This window comes from Camelus bactrianus, chromosome 1 (genome assembly GCF_048773025.1).
Source record: "Camelus bactrianus isolate YW-2024 breed Bactrian camel chromosome 1, ASM4877302v1, whole genome shotgun sequence".
NCBI classification, from domain to species: domain Eukaryota; kingdom Metazoa; phylum Chordata; class Mammalia; order Artiodactyla; family Camelidae; genus Camelus; species Camelus bactrianus.
Window position 1 is genome coordinate 19527926 of NC_133539.1, and position 17933 is coordinate 19545858.

General features: G+C 33.9%; 1 protein-coding gene across 2 annotated transcripts in view; it reads right to left on the reverse strand.

The window, feature by feature from the left end:
• The window catches only part of NCAM2 (neural cell adhesion molecule 2), a 436725-nt gene that overhangs the window by 163104 nt on the left and 255688 nt on the right, over positions 1-17933 (reverse strand). For both annotated transcript variants that reach the window (XM_010960127.3, XM_045520720.2), the window contains exon 5: positions 15259-15396. In XM_010960127.3, coding sequence (XP_010958429.2) covers positions 15259-15396 — 138 coding nt within the window. The remainder of the gene's footprint in view (positions 1-15258; positions 15397-17933) is intronic.

The following is a 17933-nucleotide window of genomic DNA, read 5'->3' on the forward strand; positions in this document are numbered from 1 at the left end:
CGCAAGTCCAAACCACATTGAGATACTGTCTCATATCCAGTAGGAAGACTACTATTAAAAAAGTAAAATAAAATAGCAAGTGTTGGTGAGGATGTGGAGAAATTGAAACCTTTTGTATTGCTGGTGAAATGCAAAACAGCACAGCTATTGTGGAAAACAGCATGGTGGATCTTCAAAAATTTAAGCATAGAATTGCCGTGTTATCCAGCAATTTCACTTATGGGTATACACTCAAATGAATTGCAAGCAAGGTCTCAAAGAGATATTTGTGCATCCATGCTCATGGCAGCATTATTCATAATATTTAAAAACTGGAAGCAACCTAAATGTCCATAGATGAAAAAATGGATAAGCAAAATTTTATACATGCATAAAACAGAAAATCATTCAGCCTTAAAAAAGAAAGAAAATTCTGACATATACTACAACATGAATGAACCTTGAGGACACTATGCAACGTGAAAGAAACCAACCACAGAGAGACAAGCACTCTATAATTCCACTTACTATGCACTTAGAGTTATCAGAATCACAGATATAGAAAGTGTAACGGTGGTTCCTAGAGGTCAGAAGGAGAGGGGAATGGGAATTATTGTTAAATGGGCAGAGAATTCCAGTTTTGCGGGATGAAAAGAGTTACAGAGATGGATGGTGGTGAATGTCGTGTGATGTTATGAGTGTATGTAATACCACCTAAATGTCCACTTAAAAATTGTTAAGTTGATTAATTTCATGTTATGCATATTTTACCACAAAAGTGAAGGAATAAAAAAGGAAATCTATCTGAGTCTGTGGGCAAGAGACTAGATGGACCAGATTAACACCAAAGTACCTTGTAGTTTTAACATACTATAGTGTTATTCTCAGTGTACATGGAAAATAATTTAATTCCTTTCTTCAGGTCTTTCCATGACTTCATCAACACATGGTTCTTTCCACTGCCTATGAACACTGAAGAGAGAAAAAAATGAAACAACTGGGAAACTACATTTGCAAAGCTGATTTATATTGTGCAAGGATGCAAGAAAATTGCAGTATTTTTCAGTTTAATTATGTCTCCTCCTTTGATAAAGAAGCAAGTATCTTCAGTTTGCAACTTAACCTCCTCAGCAATTTTTAATATACTCAACTGGTTACATAATATTGTGTAGTAATAATATTGGTATTTTAATATTATGCAGACACTCTTTATGCAGTAAGATATTTCCATTATGTAAACTGCATTCCCTTCATGATTTTGATGTTTTGTTACTTTCCAAAGGTCATACAAGTGTCAAAGATGTCACATGTGCATTGTTCTTTTTTTCTCTATTTTTTTTTAATTTGTTTATTTTGCTCTTCACTGCTGCCTCATAGGCTATTATATCATTTAACATGTCTCAGTTTTTATTAATATTGGTTCTGGTTACTTGCATTAATCTTTCATTTCATATTTATGAAGTTGGTCAATTTAAAGTGCTATTTAATAGAAACAAGGTTTTTTTGGAACTCAAAACAGATAAAAACTTTATCATATGCAAAATTTTAAATGACTGACATAAAGAAAAGCCAGTTGTATAATTTAATCTTGAAAGAAGGTCTAGCTCATTGGTTATAGTAAACTAAATACATTAGTCAGTTCTTTCCAAATGTGGTTAGTCATTTCCAACCTTGAGCATCAGTATACTTGGTAATACTGCCTTGCTACAAAATCTAATCAATATTTTGCATGTTCTTAATTCAGAATTAATAACTAATTGGCCAATATTTTCCACATTTTTGTTCCTAATTTGTGAATACAGTAAAGTAGTAGCAAAATTACAATTGTCTGATGAGCACTGAGTTTTAAAATTAAACCTGAGTAAAGCAGAGTTTTGTTTTATACCATCAGATCACAAGATAGTGAAGATCAAATTGGCCCGTCACGTTGCTTTAAACAAAATTCATGGGAAAAGTTTCCATGGCCATCTCAAATTCCATTCTTAGTGAACCCTACTATGAAAGACCTCAGAAATTCAATCAAGTAAATATTACCTTCAATGGAAATAAATACAAAAGAATGAGAAAATGTTAACTGAAGTTTTGGTGCAGTATCATTTTGCTTTTCTGTGTTTTCCAACTTTTTGTCAAATAAATCTGATTTTTATGTTCTTTTAATTTGACTTTTAAAATAGATCATATCCATAGGTTCAAAAATATAATGAAATATAAAGATAGACACACAATTCTTCACCTAACCCCTTTCCTCTTTAACCACTTTATTAATTACTTGTATTTCTTCATGCAACTATTAATACACATTTTTGTTTCCTTCTTCCTTTTGCAAACTGTACCCTTTTCTGTGTCATGCTTTTATTCTCAAGTTAATGCTACATGCAAGGAGTATATTCATGTCACTATGTAGAGAATTTCTTCACTCTTGCTCAAATTGCAGTCTTTTGTGGATAAACTACTGGGTATGTATTAGGTCACCTGTAGATGGCTACATAGTTACCTATTACAGTCTTTATTCACTGCAACCAATGCTGCAATTAATTATCTCAAAGTAAAAATGATAGGTCAAATGGTAAATTAATATAAAATGTTGACTGAAGAGGACTAAATTAGATATTACTAATAGCTCTCAGTGGTAAATATGCAATATTCTATTTTAACAATGGATTACTTACATAACCAAAAAAATATGAACAAATAACAGAATAAAACAACAGAAATTGAAGTTAATAATTTCATATAATTTAATAAATCTAATTTATAGCTGAATATCTACAACCAATAAACCTCCAAATAAAATCTTATTAAAGTCAAGCGCAAAATTACAGTTGAGAGCATGGAAAACATTACTTTCATTTTCTCTTGTTTCTACAGTAAGAGGGAATAATTAAATAAAAGGCAAAAATTAATATAGAAAATTCTTCAGGTCAAAAAAGAAACAATTTGAAGCTTTTAGACATCTTAAAGGATAATTTTACCATTAAACATGGCCATTTTTATACTTTTTCACAGTACATTTTATAATTAGCAATATTTTATAGCACAGGTCCTCAAAGTGTGTTTCAAGGACATCTGAGGTCCCCAACACCCAGTTACAGGATGTATAAGGCCCTCTCTTTTCCAAACACATACCTATGTGAGGATAGGTTTTCTCCTGGAAAACTAAGTTATTGGATTAAGCTAATGGAGGAAAAATTCAATAATCTTCTTATCTGGAAGATTCCTTTTCACATTGGCAAAAATGTATCACAAGAGATTGAATGCAGCAGCAGACCTGATAATAAGCCTGTCTTCTGTTAACATACACATTAAAGTAACTTGTGAAAATTTTTAAAAAAGGCACTATTCTAGTATTTTTCAAAACGTAGTTATTTTTAATATGCTATTTAGAATAGCATGCTTATTTTGACAGATTAATAAATTAACACTTTAAACTTAAATATGACTATGCTTCAATAAAAAAGTTTAAAGATTTGAAAAAATTAAATTAACCAAATATTAAAAAAAGTCTCAGTTTTCATGTCTAATATGATATATATAAATAGGTATTACCCACATAAACAAAACTTTTGGAGATTTTCATTTTTATAAGTGAAAAGAATTCCTAAGACAAGTTTTCTAATCACCTGGGGAACAAAATGAGGTAGAACACAATTTAGTAACTAAACATTTAGAGAAGTCATATAAAACTGCAAAAAGAAATTTAAATATAAGCCATAGGGTGTGTTTAAGATTATTCTAAATGGATAAAGTTTCAGACCGTATTCCTTGAGAGTTAGTAATGATCACCTTTGGGAAATTCTGGAGAAAAGTATCTGTTGGGAAGTTTGAGTTCAAGGATTTCAGGACTGATCGAGGAAAAAGACACAACAAGGTAGCAACAGTATACGATGGACTTTATGTGGGTCGCACGTGGACAGGTTGCATAAAGGGTAAGCTCTTTACGGCAGGAGACCTTCCGGAGACAGTGTGCTTGGGTGAAGGGTCACCGCCTATACGAGGTGGAGAGCAAGAAGACTCCTAGGAGAGAGGGGAGTTGAGGGGTGGGCTTATTTGTCTACGTGAGTGATGTCACTCAGCAGCACAGCATGGAGTCTTCCAGCTGGAGCACTCCAAAGAGCAGCAGCGACTTGGGATCCTGCCTAGGCCCAGAGTTTGTCTTCTCTATGGCTGGCAGAAAATGGATACAGTTTTGAAAGGTGTGCAAAGCAAGGTGATTCTAAGTGGTTAAAACTATGCTTATTGGGGCTATATTTAAAACAATTGGACTTTAAATATAAAATACACAAATTTCTGAATTTGGTGCTAGTGTGGTTTTTGAGCTGACAGTCCCAGCTTGCTATGAAGATACAACAACATAAGGACCAATATACAGGGCCCTTCTTTGACTCCTTTACCTAATAGGAATGAAGGTACTGTTGGATGTAGGTGGAGATGTCAGAGGAAAAGGGTCTTCTTGGTATTGGAAACTTGTCAGTTTACTATAAAATCAGAGTACACATCAGAATAAATCATCAAATGATCATATAGCTCATAATTTTTGGAAGTTACTATTAAATGTTTTTTTTTAAGACCAACATAATTGTTTTGTAAGATCAACAGAATCTCCATCTATGATAGCAGAAAGGAAGAAGAGTTGCAGCCTCTTTTATTTTCTCCCCACAAAAGTCTTTTAATTTTGCTCCATCAACTAAGTTAGATATAGTTGCTCTTAAATACACTACTGTCAAAAATCAGTAAGTAGCCTGAGCTTATCCTAAGTGTGAGCTAAATATTCAGAGTCACACTGGAGTGATAGAGGAATGATCAAAATTGAGTTCTGTATTTCTTTTCAGTTAATATCTTTATTAATTCCTTAGAGTTAAAAAAGAGGGAGAAAACCCTGATCATATCCATTTCAACAAGTTTAAAAAGAGTATTACAGAGTTCTAGTTCTGGGCAAATTGGCATAACCACACCACATCTTGTCTCTGTCACTTAATGCGTTTGGAACACTAAAGCAGAATGCATGGGTAATCTGAAGATTTTGAAATATAAATAGGATCAGGCATATTTCTCTGATCTTACCAAAGTATTCTGAAGATACTTTTACTTCTTGTTGCTTCTTGTTATCAATCATGAACTGCAGATTCCTCTGAGCCTACATTCTGCATGTTTCTGAGACAGCTAAAGTGCTGGCCATGCTTGAGTTTATCGCTTTAGTTCTTTCAAGGTAGCTTTGTAATATCCTGCTGTCAATAATCCAGTGTCGAAACTGGACTACAATTAAATCAATTAATTAATAAAAATAAATGAACCTAATTGCAAAGCAAAATGTGTGGACAAAATAAGCAGAAAGTAAAATTTAGACATAGATATGTATAGAAGTCAGAAATTAGTTTGAATTCAGTAAAGAATAAGAGACTGAAATATTCTGAGGTCAGGATTTAGGTAAAAGCAGGCAACATCATGCAAACAAATCATATTGCTATGATATGTTATTCAAATCCTTAGAATACAGTGTATAATTTTGTTCATGACACTGAAATACATATGCAAGAATTCCATCCAATATATAGAAACAGGTACCCAATTTATCCTATCACTTGAAACAACTGAAAAATCAGACACATTGTGTAAAAGAACAGTTTTCAAGACATTGTCAATCAGTCAAGAAATCAGTCAACAATGATCCCTGGAATATGAGAGGAAATGAGATGAGTCCTATTACTGCCCCAGCTTACTGTCTGAAGGAAGTGTCTAATCTGTAGTGTAGGGAGGAGGAGCCCAGGTGAATTCTAGAAGTCTCCGTGAACTGTGGACGCAGGGCTGGTAGTCCAGGAAAACAAAGGTGTCTGTTGTTCACAGGGCAGAGTGTCAGACAAGACAGAGGTGGAGAGTGAGGACTTCCTGAGACTTGCAGTGAGTTCCCCTGGGTTCTTCACATGAAACTGATTAGTACAAACATGATACTAAATTGCTGAGGCCAAGGAAAGAACTACTCAAATTAGAAGGAAGAATTTTCAAAGTGCAATTGGAGCAAAGGGCATGCTCTATTCTCATAAGCCATAATAATAATAATTTTAAAACGTCATAGTGCATGTCAAATACAGTATTCTGAAAGATTTTATCTCAGAAATGAGGCAAAACAAGCTCTGGAAGATTCTGATCCCACCTAAAAAACTTGAAGGCATGAACTGAAAGGATTAAATTATTTGTAACTAACTTATCCTGAATTCCCAGACAAAGATCTGAAATATTTAAAGGAACACAGAAATATTCAACACACTAAAAGAGGTAAAATCCGTAACATCTGGCATCCAATTTAAAACTATTAACTATGAAAAGAAACAGGAAATATGAGACATGATGAGAAAAATATATAATCAACAACGACTAACCCAGAAATGACGTAGATGATAGAATTAGACAAAAACATTAAAGCAGTTATTATAAATGCATTCCATATATTCAAGAATCATCATGTTAGAGGCTTAAAAGATATTTTAAAAATAAAATTTCTACACATTAAAGCTATAGTGTCTGAAGTCAAAAGTATATGAAATAGGATGAAGTAGATTAAACATTGCAGATGAAAAGATTAGTGAACTTGAACATATAGCAATAGAGACTATCCAAAAAGTAATACAGGAAGGAAAAAAAAATAAAAGAAAATAAACAGAACATATGACAGCTCTGGGATAAGTTCAAATGGCCTAAAATATGTGAAACTGGAGTCCCAAAGGAGTGTGAGACATAAAATAATATGTGAAGAACTAATGACCAAAACATTTCTAAGTTTGTCAACAAAATCCAGGCAGAAAAATAATGAAAAAAATCATACCAAAGTATATTATCTCCAAATTGCTTAAAACCAGTGAAAAAGAATCTTCAAGAATCTGGGAAGACTGGGTAGATGACACACTTTACAAACACAGCACAAAATAAGAATGAGAACAGACTTTTCATCTGAAATAACTCAGGCCAAAAATAATGGCTCAGAGTTTTTAAGGTAGTGAAAGGAAAAAAAAAAAAAAAACCTTGTCCATTTAGAATCCTATAACCAGCAAAATTGTATTTCAAATATGAAGGGGAAATAAAGACCATCTCAGACATTCAGTAGGTGATGTTAATCATCCCTTGCAGACTTGCACTGTAATAACTGTTAAAGGAACTCATTCAGGCATTTGGAAACTGATACCAAATAGAAATCTGAATATACACGAAGACATGAAGAGCCATGGAAATGGTAACCATGTGGATAGAAATAAAAGCCTTTTTTAAAAAAATTAAGTCAAGTTAAGAGCTAATTGACAATTTAAAATGAAAAATAAAAAACAGCAAATGAAGTGTGAAGATACGGTAGGCAGAATAATGCCCTTTCCTCTGCAAAGATGCCAATGCCCATGGCCCAGACATCTCTGAATACATTCAGTTACAAGGCATAAGAGACTTAGCAGACATAACTAAGATCATAGACATTATCCAGGTGAGAAAAATTAACAAGCCTTCAAAACCAGAGAACCCAGGTGGAAAGAAGTCAGGACATGCAACAGAAGGGGAAGTCACAAATATTCCAAGTCTGAGATGGATTTAAGGCACCATTGCTGGTACTGGAAGAAGAAGCCCAGAGGGTGGCCTCTGAGAGTTAAGTACCACCTCCTCCAGGTGACATGCAGCAAGGAAAAAGTACCTTCATTCTATAGAATGAGGATAAATTCTGCCAACAACCTTAATGATAGAAGAGATTCTTCCCCAGAGCCTGCAGCAAGGAGCACAATCCTGCCAACACTTCGATTTTATAAAAATTATAAAATAAATAATAATATTATTATATTTCTATAATACCCTGAACAGATCCCAGTTGACCCTACTTGGATTTCTGAACTACAAAAACTGTGAAGTTATAAACTTGTGTTGCTTAAAGCCACTGAATTTGTGGTTACTTGTTACTCCAGAAATAGAAAACTAATAGAGTTTATAATTTACGTAGATGCAAACTAACTGATGATAATAGCACAAAGGCTGGAGGAAGGTATTGTTATTCAATATGTGTAATAATATATCACTTGAAATATGATTTGAAAATCAACTACTAAAATAACACATAACAATGAACTATGATCAGTGAGCCAAAGTAAAAAAAGATTGATAAAAAATATTCCAAAATCTAAATAAGTCAAAAATAGAAGAAAAAGGGAACAAAAAAGATAACAAAGAAAACAAATAGAAAGAATTAATTCCAACTAAATCAATAAGATATTTAATATAACTTTTGTAAACATTCCAATACAAAGGTGGAAACTGTTAGAATTTATATATATAAACAAAATAAAACAAAACAAAGACCCAATGATATACTGTCCTTGAAAAACAATTAGTCAAAAATAAAAGGAAGGAAAAGGTATACCATAAATAAAATAGGGATTAAAAAATAGTAAATAATTATTTTTATATTTTTTAAAAGAGCCAACCAAATCAACAAACCTCTGGACAGAATCACCAAAAAGAAAAGAGAGAGGACCATAAAATGAAACAATATATGAAAGAGAAGATGATACAACCAATATCACAGAAATACAAAAGAAAAATGAAAATACTATGAACAACTACATGCCAACAAACTGGTCAACCTAGAAGAAACGGACAAGTTTCTGTAGAAATATAGTCACCTAAAGCTGAATCAAGAAGAAACAGATAATTTGAACAGACCTATTACTAGAAGTGAAATAGAATCTGTTAAAGAAAAAAAACTCTATAAAGGAAAAATCCAGGATCAGATGGCTTCACTTGGGGATTCTACCAAACATACAAAGAAGAACTTACACTATCCTTCTCAAACTCTTCCAAAAGACTGAGAGGAAGGAACACTCCCAAACTCTTTCTACGAAGCCACTACTACTCTGATACAAAAGCCAGACAAAGACACTGCCTAAAAAGAAAATTAAGGCCAATATCTTTGATGAAAATAGATGCAAAAATAATTTGCAAAAATTAGCAAACTGAATCCAAAAACACATAAAAAAGATCATACACTACAATCAAGTCAGATTCATCTCAGGGTCAGAAGGATGGTTCATCACATGCAAATAAATTGATCTGATAACCACATTAACAAAAGAAAGGACAAAAATCACATGACCAATGCAACAGATGGAGAAAAAGCATTTGATAAAATTCAACATCTATTCATGTTAAAAACTCTTACCACAGTGGGTACAGAGAAAATGTATCTCAACATAATAAAAGCTATATATAACAAACTCACAGCCAACATAATAATGGTGAAAGGTTGAAATCTGGAACAAAACAAGGATGTCCACTCTCACCACTGCTATTCAACATAGTATTAGAAGTCCTACCCACAGCAATCAGACAAGAAAAATAAATAAAAAGGGATCCAAATTGGAAGCGAAGATGTAAAATTGTCACACTATGCAGATGACATCGCTCATGGATGACTGTGAGGGATTCAAGACTTCAGTGGAGGAAGTTAACATCAGATGTAGTGGAAACAGATGTGACTGAATTGCTGCAATCTCATGAAAAATGATGACAAGTTGCTTCTTATGGGTGAGCAAAGAAGGTGGTTTCTTGAGGTGGAATTTACTTCTGTGAGGATGCTGTGAAGGCTGTTGATATGACAACAAAGGATTTAGAATATTACATAAACTTAGCTGATAAAGCAGCTCCAGGGTTTGAGAGGATGGACTTCAATTTCAAAAGAAGTTCTACTGTGGGTAAAATGTTATCAGGCAGCATTGCATGCTGCAGAGAAATTGATTATGAAAGGAAGAGTCAATCGATGCAGAAAACTTCATTGTCTCATTTTAAGAAACTGCCACAACCACTCCAGCCTTCAGCAACTATCTCCCTGATCAGTCAGTAGCCATCAACATCAAGGCAAGACCCTCCACTAGCAAAAAGATTAGGATTAGTACTTTTTCAGATGATGGTTAGCACTTTCCAGCAATAAAGTATTTTTTGATTAAAAAAGCAGCTCGAAAATTTCTCTGGGGATTCTTGGATGTCTGTCAAAGACTTTCGGCAAAGATAAAGGCTTTGGAATTTATGATGGACAAGAAACTCCCTTAGCAATCAGCCAAGCATTTTCTGCACCTAGATTAACCAATGTGTCAAGCTTGCTTTGATTATTTAAGGGCCCTCAGTGACAGCTTCTTTGAGATTCCTCACTCAGATCTTGGTGGTTCAAGCTGAAAACAGCACCCACCTTGTATGTGAATAGGGTCCTTGGAAATCTTTCCTGATGCTTGCCTGCATTCTTTACAACTTGCTGCAACATATATTTTTCCCTTAAAACAAAACATTTACATGAACACACTCTGTGGAATTTGGTGAGTCCTTTTCAACATCTGAACTTGAGAAAACTTTATAGAGACGAAACTAGTGCTATGAAATATCATGGGGGGAACTCATGTAATAAGGCAGATGAAATAGAGAAGCTTGAAAGAAATGATGCTTGAACTGATAAGTCTTATAGGCAATTGGAAATCAGCCTGGTTAACAGAGAGAGAGAGCATAGTTTAGACAGAAAGTGTGCACTCTTTCATTCTGGTAAAACTAAGTGTATCTGCATAAAGGAGAAAACCATATTGTATTTAAAAATGTAATATACTAGATTTATTTAGAACTGGATGATTACTTGTACCTAACTTAGAATGAATTCTCTGTGTCTCTTAACTCTTTTCACTATTAAAAATTCACATGATCTGAATATCGACACTTTTATTCAAAGCCGTGGGATATGATGCAAATAAACAATAAAGACAAGAGATACTGATCATAAGAAACTTGCAATGTGACTAAAATACTGATAACTGCTTCCTAAGTTATCCTTTTGGGCAGCCCGTTTTCAAGAACAAAACTCATGAATGTCTCTCTAAAGTAAATTAGACATTAATGGTGCTGAAAGTCATTCATTTCCACAATGTGAGGTGGCAGCTTGATGACTTTTCCTTACTGATTGATTCTATGGAATGTTAAAATTTTGCATTATTGCTGTATTTGTGGCCTCATACAGATTTACTGAAGTTTTGTTGTTGTTGTTATTCATGTAGTGTTGTTATTGTTTTTGCAAATGATAGGATTTGCTTCTGTATTTAACGACCAAATATTAGAGAAAAAATACATTCCTGGGTTACCAAGAGGTGCCATCCAGGGGACAGGTGAGTTCAGAGTATGGTTCTGATTCAAACAATGAGAAAATTCTGCTTTCCCTTTTAATCGGGAATTGAAAGTAATACATTGTAAAATAAACACATACTTATCCATGGTCTTTCAAATATGACATTATTCCACTTTAAATGCACTCAGGAAATTCTGGGCAGAAGAGAAATACAGACTGAAGAAAAGGCAAGAAACTATATAAACTTCTCACACCAATTAATGACGTTGAGGAGAAAGATAAGGATGTGCCCAGATCTTTGTAGGTAGGTGTTCTGTCTACTATCTCTCTGTCTATCTAATTTTCTATTATCTGAAAATTTCAAAATAATGTTTGGATAAGTATTAAGTATAATCATGCCTTGTAGTTATAGACTGCTAATCTTTGAGATTTAATGGGATCATTAGGAAGAAAAGTATTTAGTAAATTTAGAAAATATTCCTATTTTGACAAGTGCTTACTTACTGACCATTTGGTGAATTATGTATTGTATAATATACAATATATAAATGTATAATGTATAAATTACAAATTCTCTCATAATCCACAGTCATTAAACTGACTTAAATATCTCTCTGCATGATTGAGTCAATTGTATTATTGACATACAAAAGGGTAGTTCACTATCTTTAATGTTTTTATATATGTCTTGCATTACATAACCTTGCATAAAATTTAAAGAGAAAAATTCTTACTTTCCACTTTTTATAGAAAGAAAAGTATTTTTTCCTAATTTTCTTAACTTTAAGAAATGGCTAGAAACAGGCAGGAATACAAAGTCACTGCCTGAGGGTCGCTGCAGTAACAAAATGCACAAAATGCATTCAGATACCTACTTGCACGAATATGTCTGGCCATGGTCATCACTGGTGCTTTTAATGTTCGGAGGAAGACTAAAGATACAATTGCTTTAAAATTACACTACTAAGTGTTTTTCATCCACTCTCAATTGTTCCTGCATCCATTATCCCAAGTTTCAACCAGCAGTTAGTGGATCATTCTTTACAAATTTACAAAAGTTTCAGAAAATAGTGATTGTTATACCTTAGAAGAACATCTTATAAAAATAATCCTCTATTGGCTATATTTTAAATTTAAAAGTTATTCCCAGATCTTTCACCATTTCTGAGTAGTTTTGAGAACATTTTATTTAACTAAGGGCTAGGAATCTGAGGGGTTAAAGCAAGAGAAATAATTTTGATCCTCTTTTACAGAATGTACCTATGATTTGTGTATAAGAGAGTCCATGCGTGTGTGTGTAGTATAATTATATAGTAAAAGGAGTTCAGAAGTTTATAGATAAGATGTCCTACAAATTCAGCAAATAGATAATAAAAATGTAATAAGGGATAATAATAAAAGGAGGACAGCCACTGGTAGGTTAATGAAAAGTTTCAGCCATTTAGAAAGCCTATCGGAAGAGTCAGTAAAGAGCAGGTGTAAACACATATAAATATGTGGGAAAATATTGGAGATATACCAAGAGTACCTCAATGTTTGGTAGATGAGGGAAACCAGGTGACTGGAAATAGAATATTCAAGTCATGTGGCAAGATTTCTCTCAAATTATCGACTGGACCTATCTGTGAACTTACTCACATCCCCACCCATTTTTGACTAATTTCCTCCAGATTCAGCATAAAATACATCCTCTTTACGTTCAAGGTAAATCTTCCTTACACATGTGTCATATTCCTGGTAGTACACAGGAAACTAGCAAGGACATCTTTCAACTAATCATTGAAAAAACAGAGTATGTAGTGGAAGAAAGGGAATGTGAAGGGAAAGCTGCAAAGAGTAAACAGTGGAAAAAAGAGAAGAGCTCCCTCCAGAGCCAGGATTTGGCAAAAAAGTGAATGTGAAGGAAGAGTTGACTGGAAGTGTTTGGTTGGGACTTCAGTATACTTTGAGGTGGAAGGAGATGAAGCAGGTCCATGATGAAGTCCACATCAGGAGGAATAAAAATTAGTAACAATTGAGAGAGCTGCATGATAACTTGGAGGGGGAAGCACATGATAAGTCAAATTTTGTAATTAAAAAGATAGATCATGTGGATAAAGGTAGTGCTTTTATTTTATTGAAAAAATTTTGCAGCCTCAAAGTTTTCATTGAAACAGCTCCAAGAGGTTTTATAAGGGAGACATAATAAAGGATACTTTTAGAGAGAGTTCAAGATTAAAAGGAGCCGTAAGCAGGGCAACAGTCAATAAGACTGGAGCAGAATGATTTTTCTGACCTAAGTAAAGGCAAAATGTGAGAGAAAAGCACAGTTATCTGGTGGCATTAGTCAATGCATTCCCTTGGCAGGGTCCAACCGCATCATCCAGAAAGGGAATAAATTGATGGTTGATTTTGTCAACACTGTTACTTTGAAGAGAAATGGCCAGGAATTTTAAGGTATGAGAGTTTGTGACCATAATGGGGAAATGTGACTAATTAGAAGAACTGGAGATAAGGCAGTGTTCAAGTAAAGGTCAGATCAGGATCTGTTGTCAGTTCTGTTAGAGGAAGAGTGGGGTGTGGAAGGAGGATGATTTGCTTTGGGAACAGTCGATGTGATGTAGACAGAAGGGGACATTTCATACACGACTGTACCGGTGTCACAAAGGAACACACTCCAGTGTTTATCTCCGCATGAACCCTGACATAATAAGCCTAGACGTATGGAATTAAATAGTCCAGTTTGAATGACAGACTTGAAGATCCAAACTTTGTTAATGAAAACACTCATATCCAAATAATCCCTCCTTTAAAATAAACGTAATCATATGTAAACATCCACAGATCATCTAGGATGGAAATCGACTCAAATAAGTTATAAATGTGTTACAATAGAAATTACAATAGCAGAACAGATTAAAAGGCTTAACATCATGCTACGTCTGCCAGAAGATATTTCCTTTTTAAGATTAGACTCAAGTTAATGTTTTACTCTAAAAATATGTGCATAAATTTATGTATACATACATATATAACATATAATAATAGTGCATATTTATACTTCTTCCTATAAATTTAGCCCTTTTCAAAAAACTTTACATGTAACTAATATAACTCCCATTTTTACAAGAGCACACTGAGCACAAGTTCTTGCCCATGCCAAAATACACTTACATTTCCTACCTTAAACTTATTTTAAAACGAAAAATAAAAGTGCATGTATATAGTTTTACTACTAATAGTTCCATATAGTTAAAGCATAGGTTACCCATATCAGAATGGTTGGGGAAGGGGGCTGGTGATCATTAAAGGCTTCCTATGCCACAAAAAATGCTTTTATTTTTGTCTTGAAGGTAATGGGAAACACTGACAATTTTAAGGGTTGAAAGGTTTGATGGATAGAAAGTTGGAATTGAAAGATTGACAGTAAAGGAAAACAACTTGCAGCCTTTCAAGAAAAATACAAAAAAAAACCCAAAAAAAAAACAAACCTGAAAGGGCAGCACTCTTATGGAAAGCATGACAGGGAAAGTAGAACATATTTGATAGACATTTAAAGAAATAAAATGGGCATCTTGGTCACATATTAGATTACCAAAGTGGAGATAACCAGGATAACATTCATGTATCTTCTGACCTCACAGAATGTCACGTTAACACAGGCAGGAAATATAGTAGGAGAAGCCAAGCGTGGAGGAAGAGATGCCATTGTGAAGCCATCAACTTAGTTATTCATGTCCACTAATATATGAAAGGGTAAGCTAATGTATTCTATATTAAATTTGAGAACCCTGCGAATACTATTTGATAGATAGTTTTATGCAACAAGTAATCATGTAATTTAAAAGTAAAATCTAGTATCAAACTTCACCATATTTCATTTGGCATATTTTCAACAACCACAGAGTCAACAAAAGGCAACAACTACAAAGCCATCAAAAAGCAACTCCCTTATAGACTCCTTGTAAAAGAGATTTACAATGTTAAATAAGTCATGGATTCTGACCTTGAGACTGCAGTACAATGTAATAGATGCCATCGTAGAGGTAAGGAGATTTCCTCCTGATATAGAAGAAGTTTCATTAGGGAAGTCGTGAATGCAGAGTTTCCACGGTTGCCCTTCTAATAAACATATTGCTCAAATGTGACCATAAAATATGTACAAATTGTTATCGACTTACCATTAACAATAACAATGATATCACGGAAGTCAATTTCTCCCCTGGCTTCCACTCTTCCTTCACACCTATATATACCTTCATCACTTTTATTGATGTTGAGAATCTGCAGATTATTGTTAGCTAACATGGCGAACCGATCTGGAAAGGAAGCAAAGGGGAGGAAATGATATCAGTAATTGAAGGCCGAGTCCAGTGTGCTCTAAATTGCTAAGAGTTAAAATATAGCACTTGTCTGACACTATCATACTTTTCATCAACAAACAAATTCAAATTTGAAAGTAAAATGTAATTTCATGACTTCAGTTTTTCCACTCCACACTGCCTTGTTGCACCTTTTTTCTAAAATACATTCAAGACTTTATTTCCACATAAAGTGGTTAGGCTATTATTTTCCCCCTGGTACTTTGAATGCAGACATGGTACACAAAAGAACAAAGCCGAGAGATTAAATATTGCAGACACGAAGACATTTTGACTGCAAATATGTAGCAACTTGCGTACAGAAAAGGGTTAGAAAATTGATTGAATATCCTTCCTCACACAATAATTAAACTAATAACTGCACATACCCTGAGGAGGCAGCTAAATGATATAATATTCAAGTCATGCTGAGGACATATAAAATGGTCATATCTCAAATTTATTTGAAGGATTTTTTTCTAAATGCAAGATAATCCATTTTAGGAATGAATAGATTAGACTTCATTAACTTTGTTTCAAGATTCCACTTTATGTGTGAGTGTATGCACATGCATATATACAAAAATAAGCTGTTACAGGGCATGCACTAGCTGATGGCCTAAATATTCTGGCTACCCGAAGCAGCATTTCAGCCTGACAACATTTTCCATAATGCCTGGCCTTAGTTTTTAATCATCACATTTTTGTTGCAGTGTTCTTACCAAGTAAAGAATGTCTTCCCATCTAGTCCTATTTTGAAATGTGTTGTAAATACAATGTTCTAAATTTCATTAATTAATTCATCCACAGATATCACTGAACATCATCTGTTTGCTAGGTACTATATTTGTATATACTGGTGAATAAGAGAAACAAATCCTTGACCCCCTTGGGCCTTTCGGTAAAGTAGAAATGTCAGTATTTTAAGGTACACACCTCTGGGATATCTACTGTTAGAGGCTGCTTTTTGGAACTGTTCCAATAAATATTTACTATTCTTCCCCTATCTACTGGCTTAATAGAGAGGTTAGGGCAAACACAGAAGCCACATGAGAAAATGGATCACTGAATGGATGCAAGGAGTAGAATCCTGCCTCTTCCCCTGCTGCCAACTGGACTTGAGAAATTAACTGCTATGACATTAAGTCATTCAGATTTGGGGGGTTCATTTTTCATGGCAATTTCTTAAATCAAATGAGAAGTTTGGGCTAGAAATACAAACAAGGGCATTACTGATAATAATAGCTCTTTAAAACAGAGAAGCATGTGGTTACTTGTCGTCTGAGAGATCGTTAATAAAGAATGGAAAAGTGTAGATTCTGAAGCTGCTGCAGAGAGAAAATACTGACTATAAAGCTACAAACACCTAATTATCAGCCCACGGGATACAAACTTTTCCAAAAGACTTATTCCATCTTTTGGTTGACTCTAAGAAGAGATACAAAAATGTTTATGAAGATGTTTTCCCCTGGTAAATTTTATCAGCAAGGGAGAGACTGGAGAGAAAGAAAGTCAATGATCAAAAAATTTTGAAGTGTAATTCACAATAAATCCTACAGTAATTCAGAACTCCTAAAAATTCACAGTGTTTCAAAGTAAATTAAAAGAACTCTAAGTGTGCTGCTAAAAATTAGAATGAGAAGCAATTACAGTTGACCCTTAAGCAACCTGGGTTTGAAATGTGCAGGTCCACGTATGTGCAAATTGTCTTTCAGTAGTAAACACAGTGCTACACAATCTGCAGTTGGTTGAATCCAAGGATGCAGAGCAGCAGATCTGGAGGAACTGCAGAAAAGGAAGGCCAACTATAAGCTATACTTGAATTTTCAACTATGTGTAGAGTTGGTATCCCTAACCCGTGTGTTGTTCAAGGGTCAACTGTATAAATCAAAAGTTAAAGTTTAGAGATGGATGTACCAAATCATACCTAAGACATTGTAATATTAAATTTTCTGATTTACTAAAATATGTATCATCCTATAACTGTAATGTTCTTTAATGGCTACAGTTTAATTAATAAAGAGTAAGGGGTAAATCAACTATACTTCAATTAAAAAAAAGATTAAAGGGAAGCATTATTATAATCAGGAAGGCAATGTCCTATATAAAAAAGAGAAAAAAATAAGAATCTGCAAAATACATATTTTTAATGAAAATAAATGTTCCCTCTGATGGCAAAATTTCAGTTTCAAACAGCAAATTTAATACATCACTTCTATGGCTAGAGAAGGAAACTAAAGCCACTACATATAAATATATGCCATTATATATGTTAAAGTATATAAAAATTTTCCATACAGAAAACAAATACAAGGAAATTGCATATCAAATTCTAAATATATATGTAAAGTCCATGGAATGATGTTAGCAAACTATCAAACCAAAAAACATCTTTACTTTGTGTTTACCAAGGACCTTTGAAGAAAGCACTGCTTCAAACAATCACACGTAACTATGGGTATCAGGACAATTTAACCATTAGAGACTATTTCTCT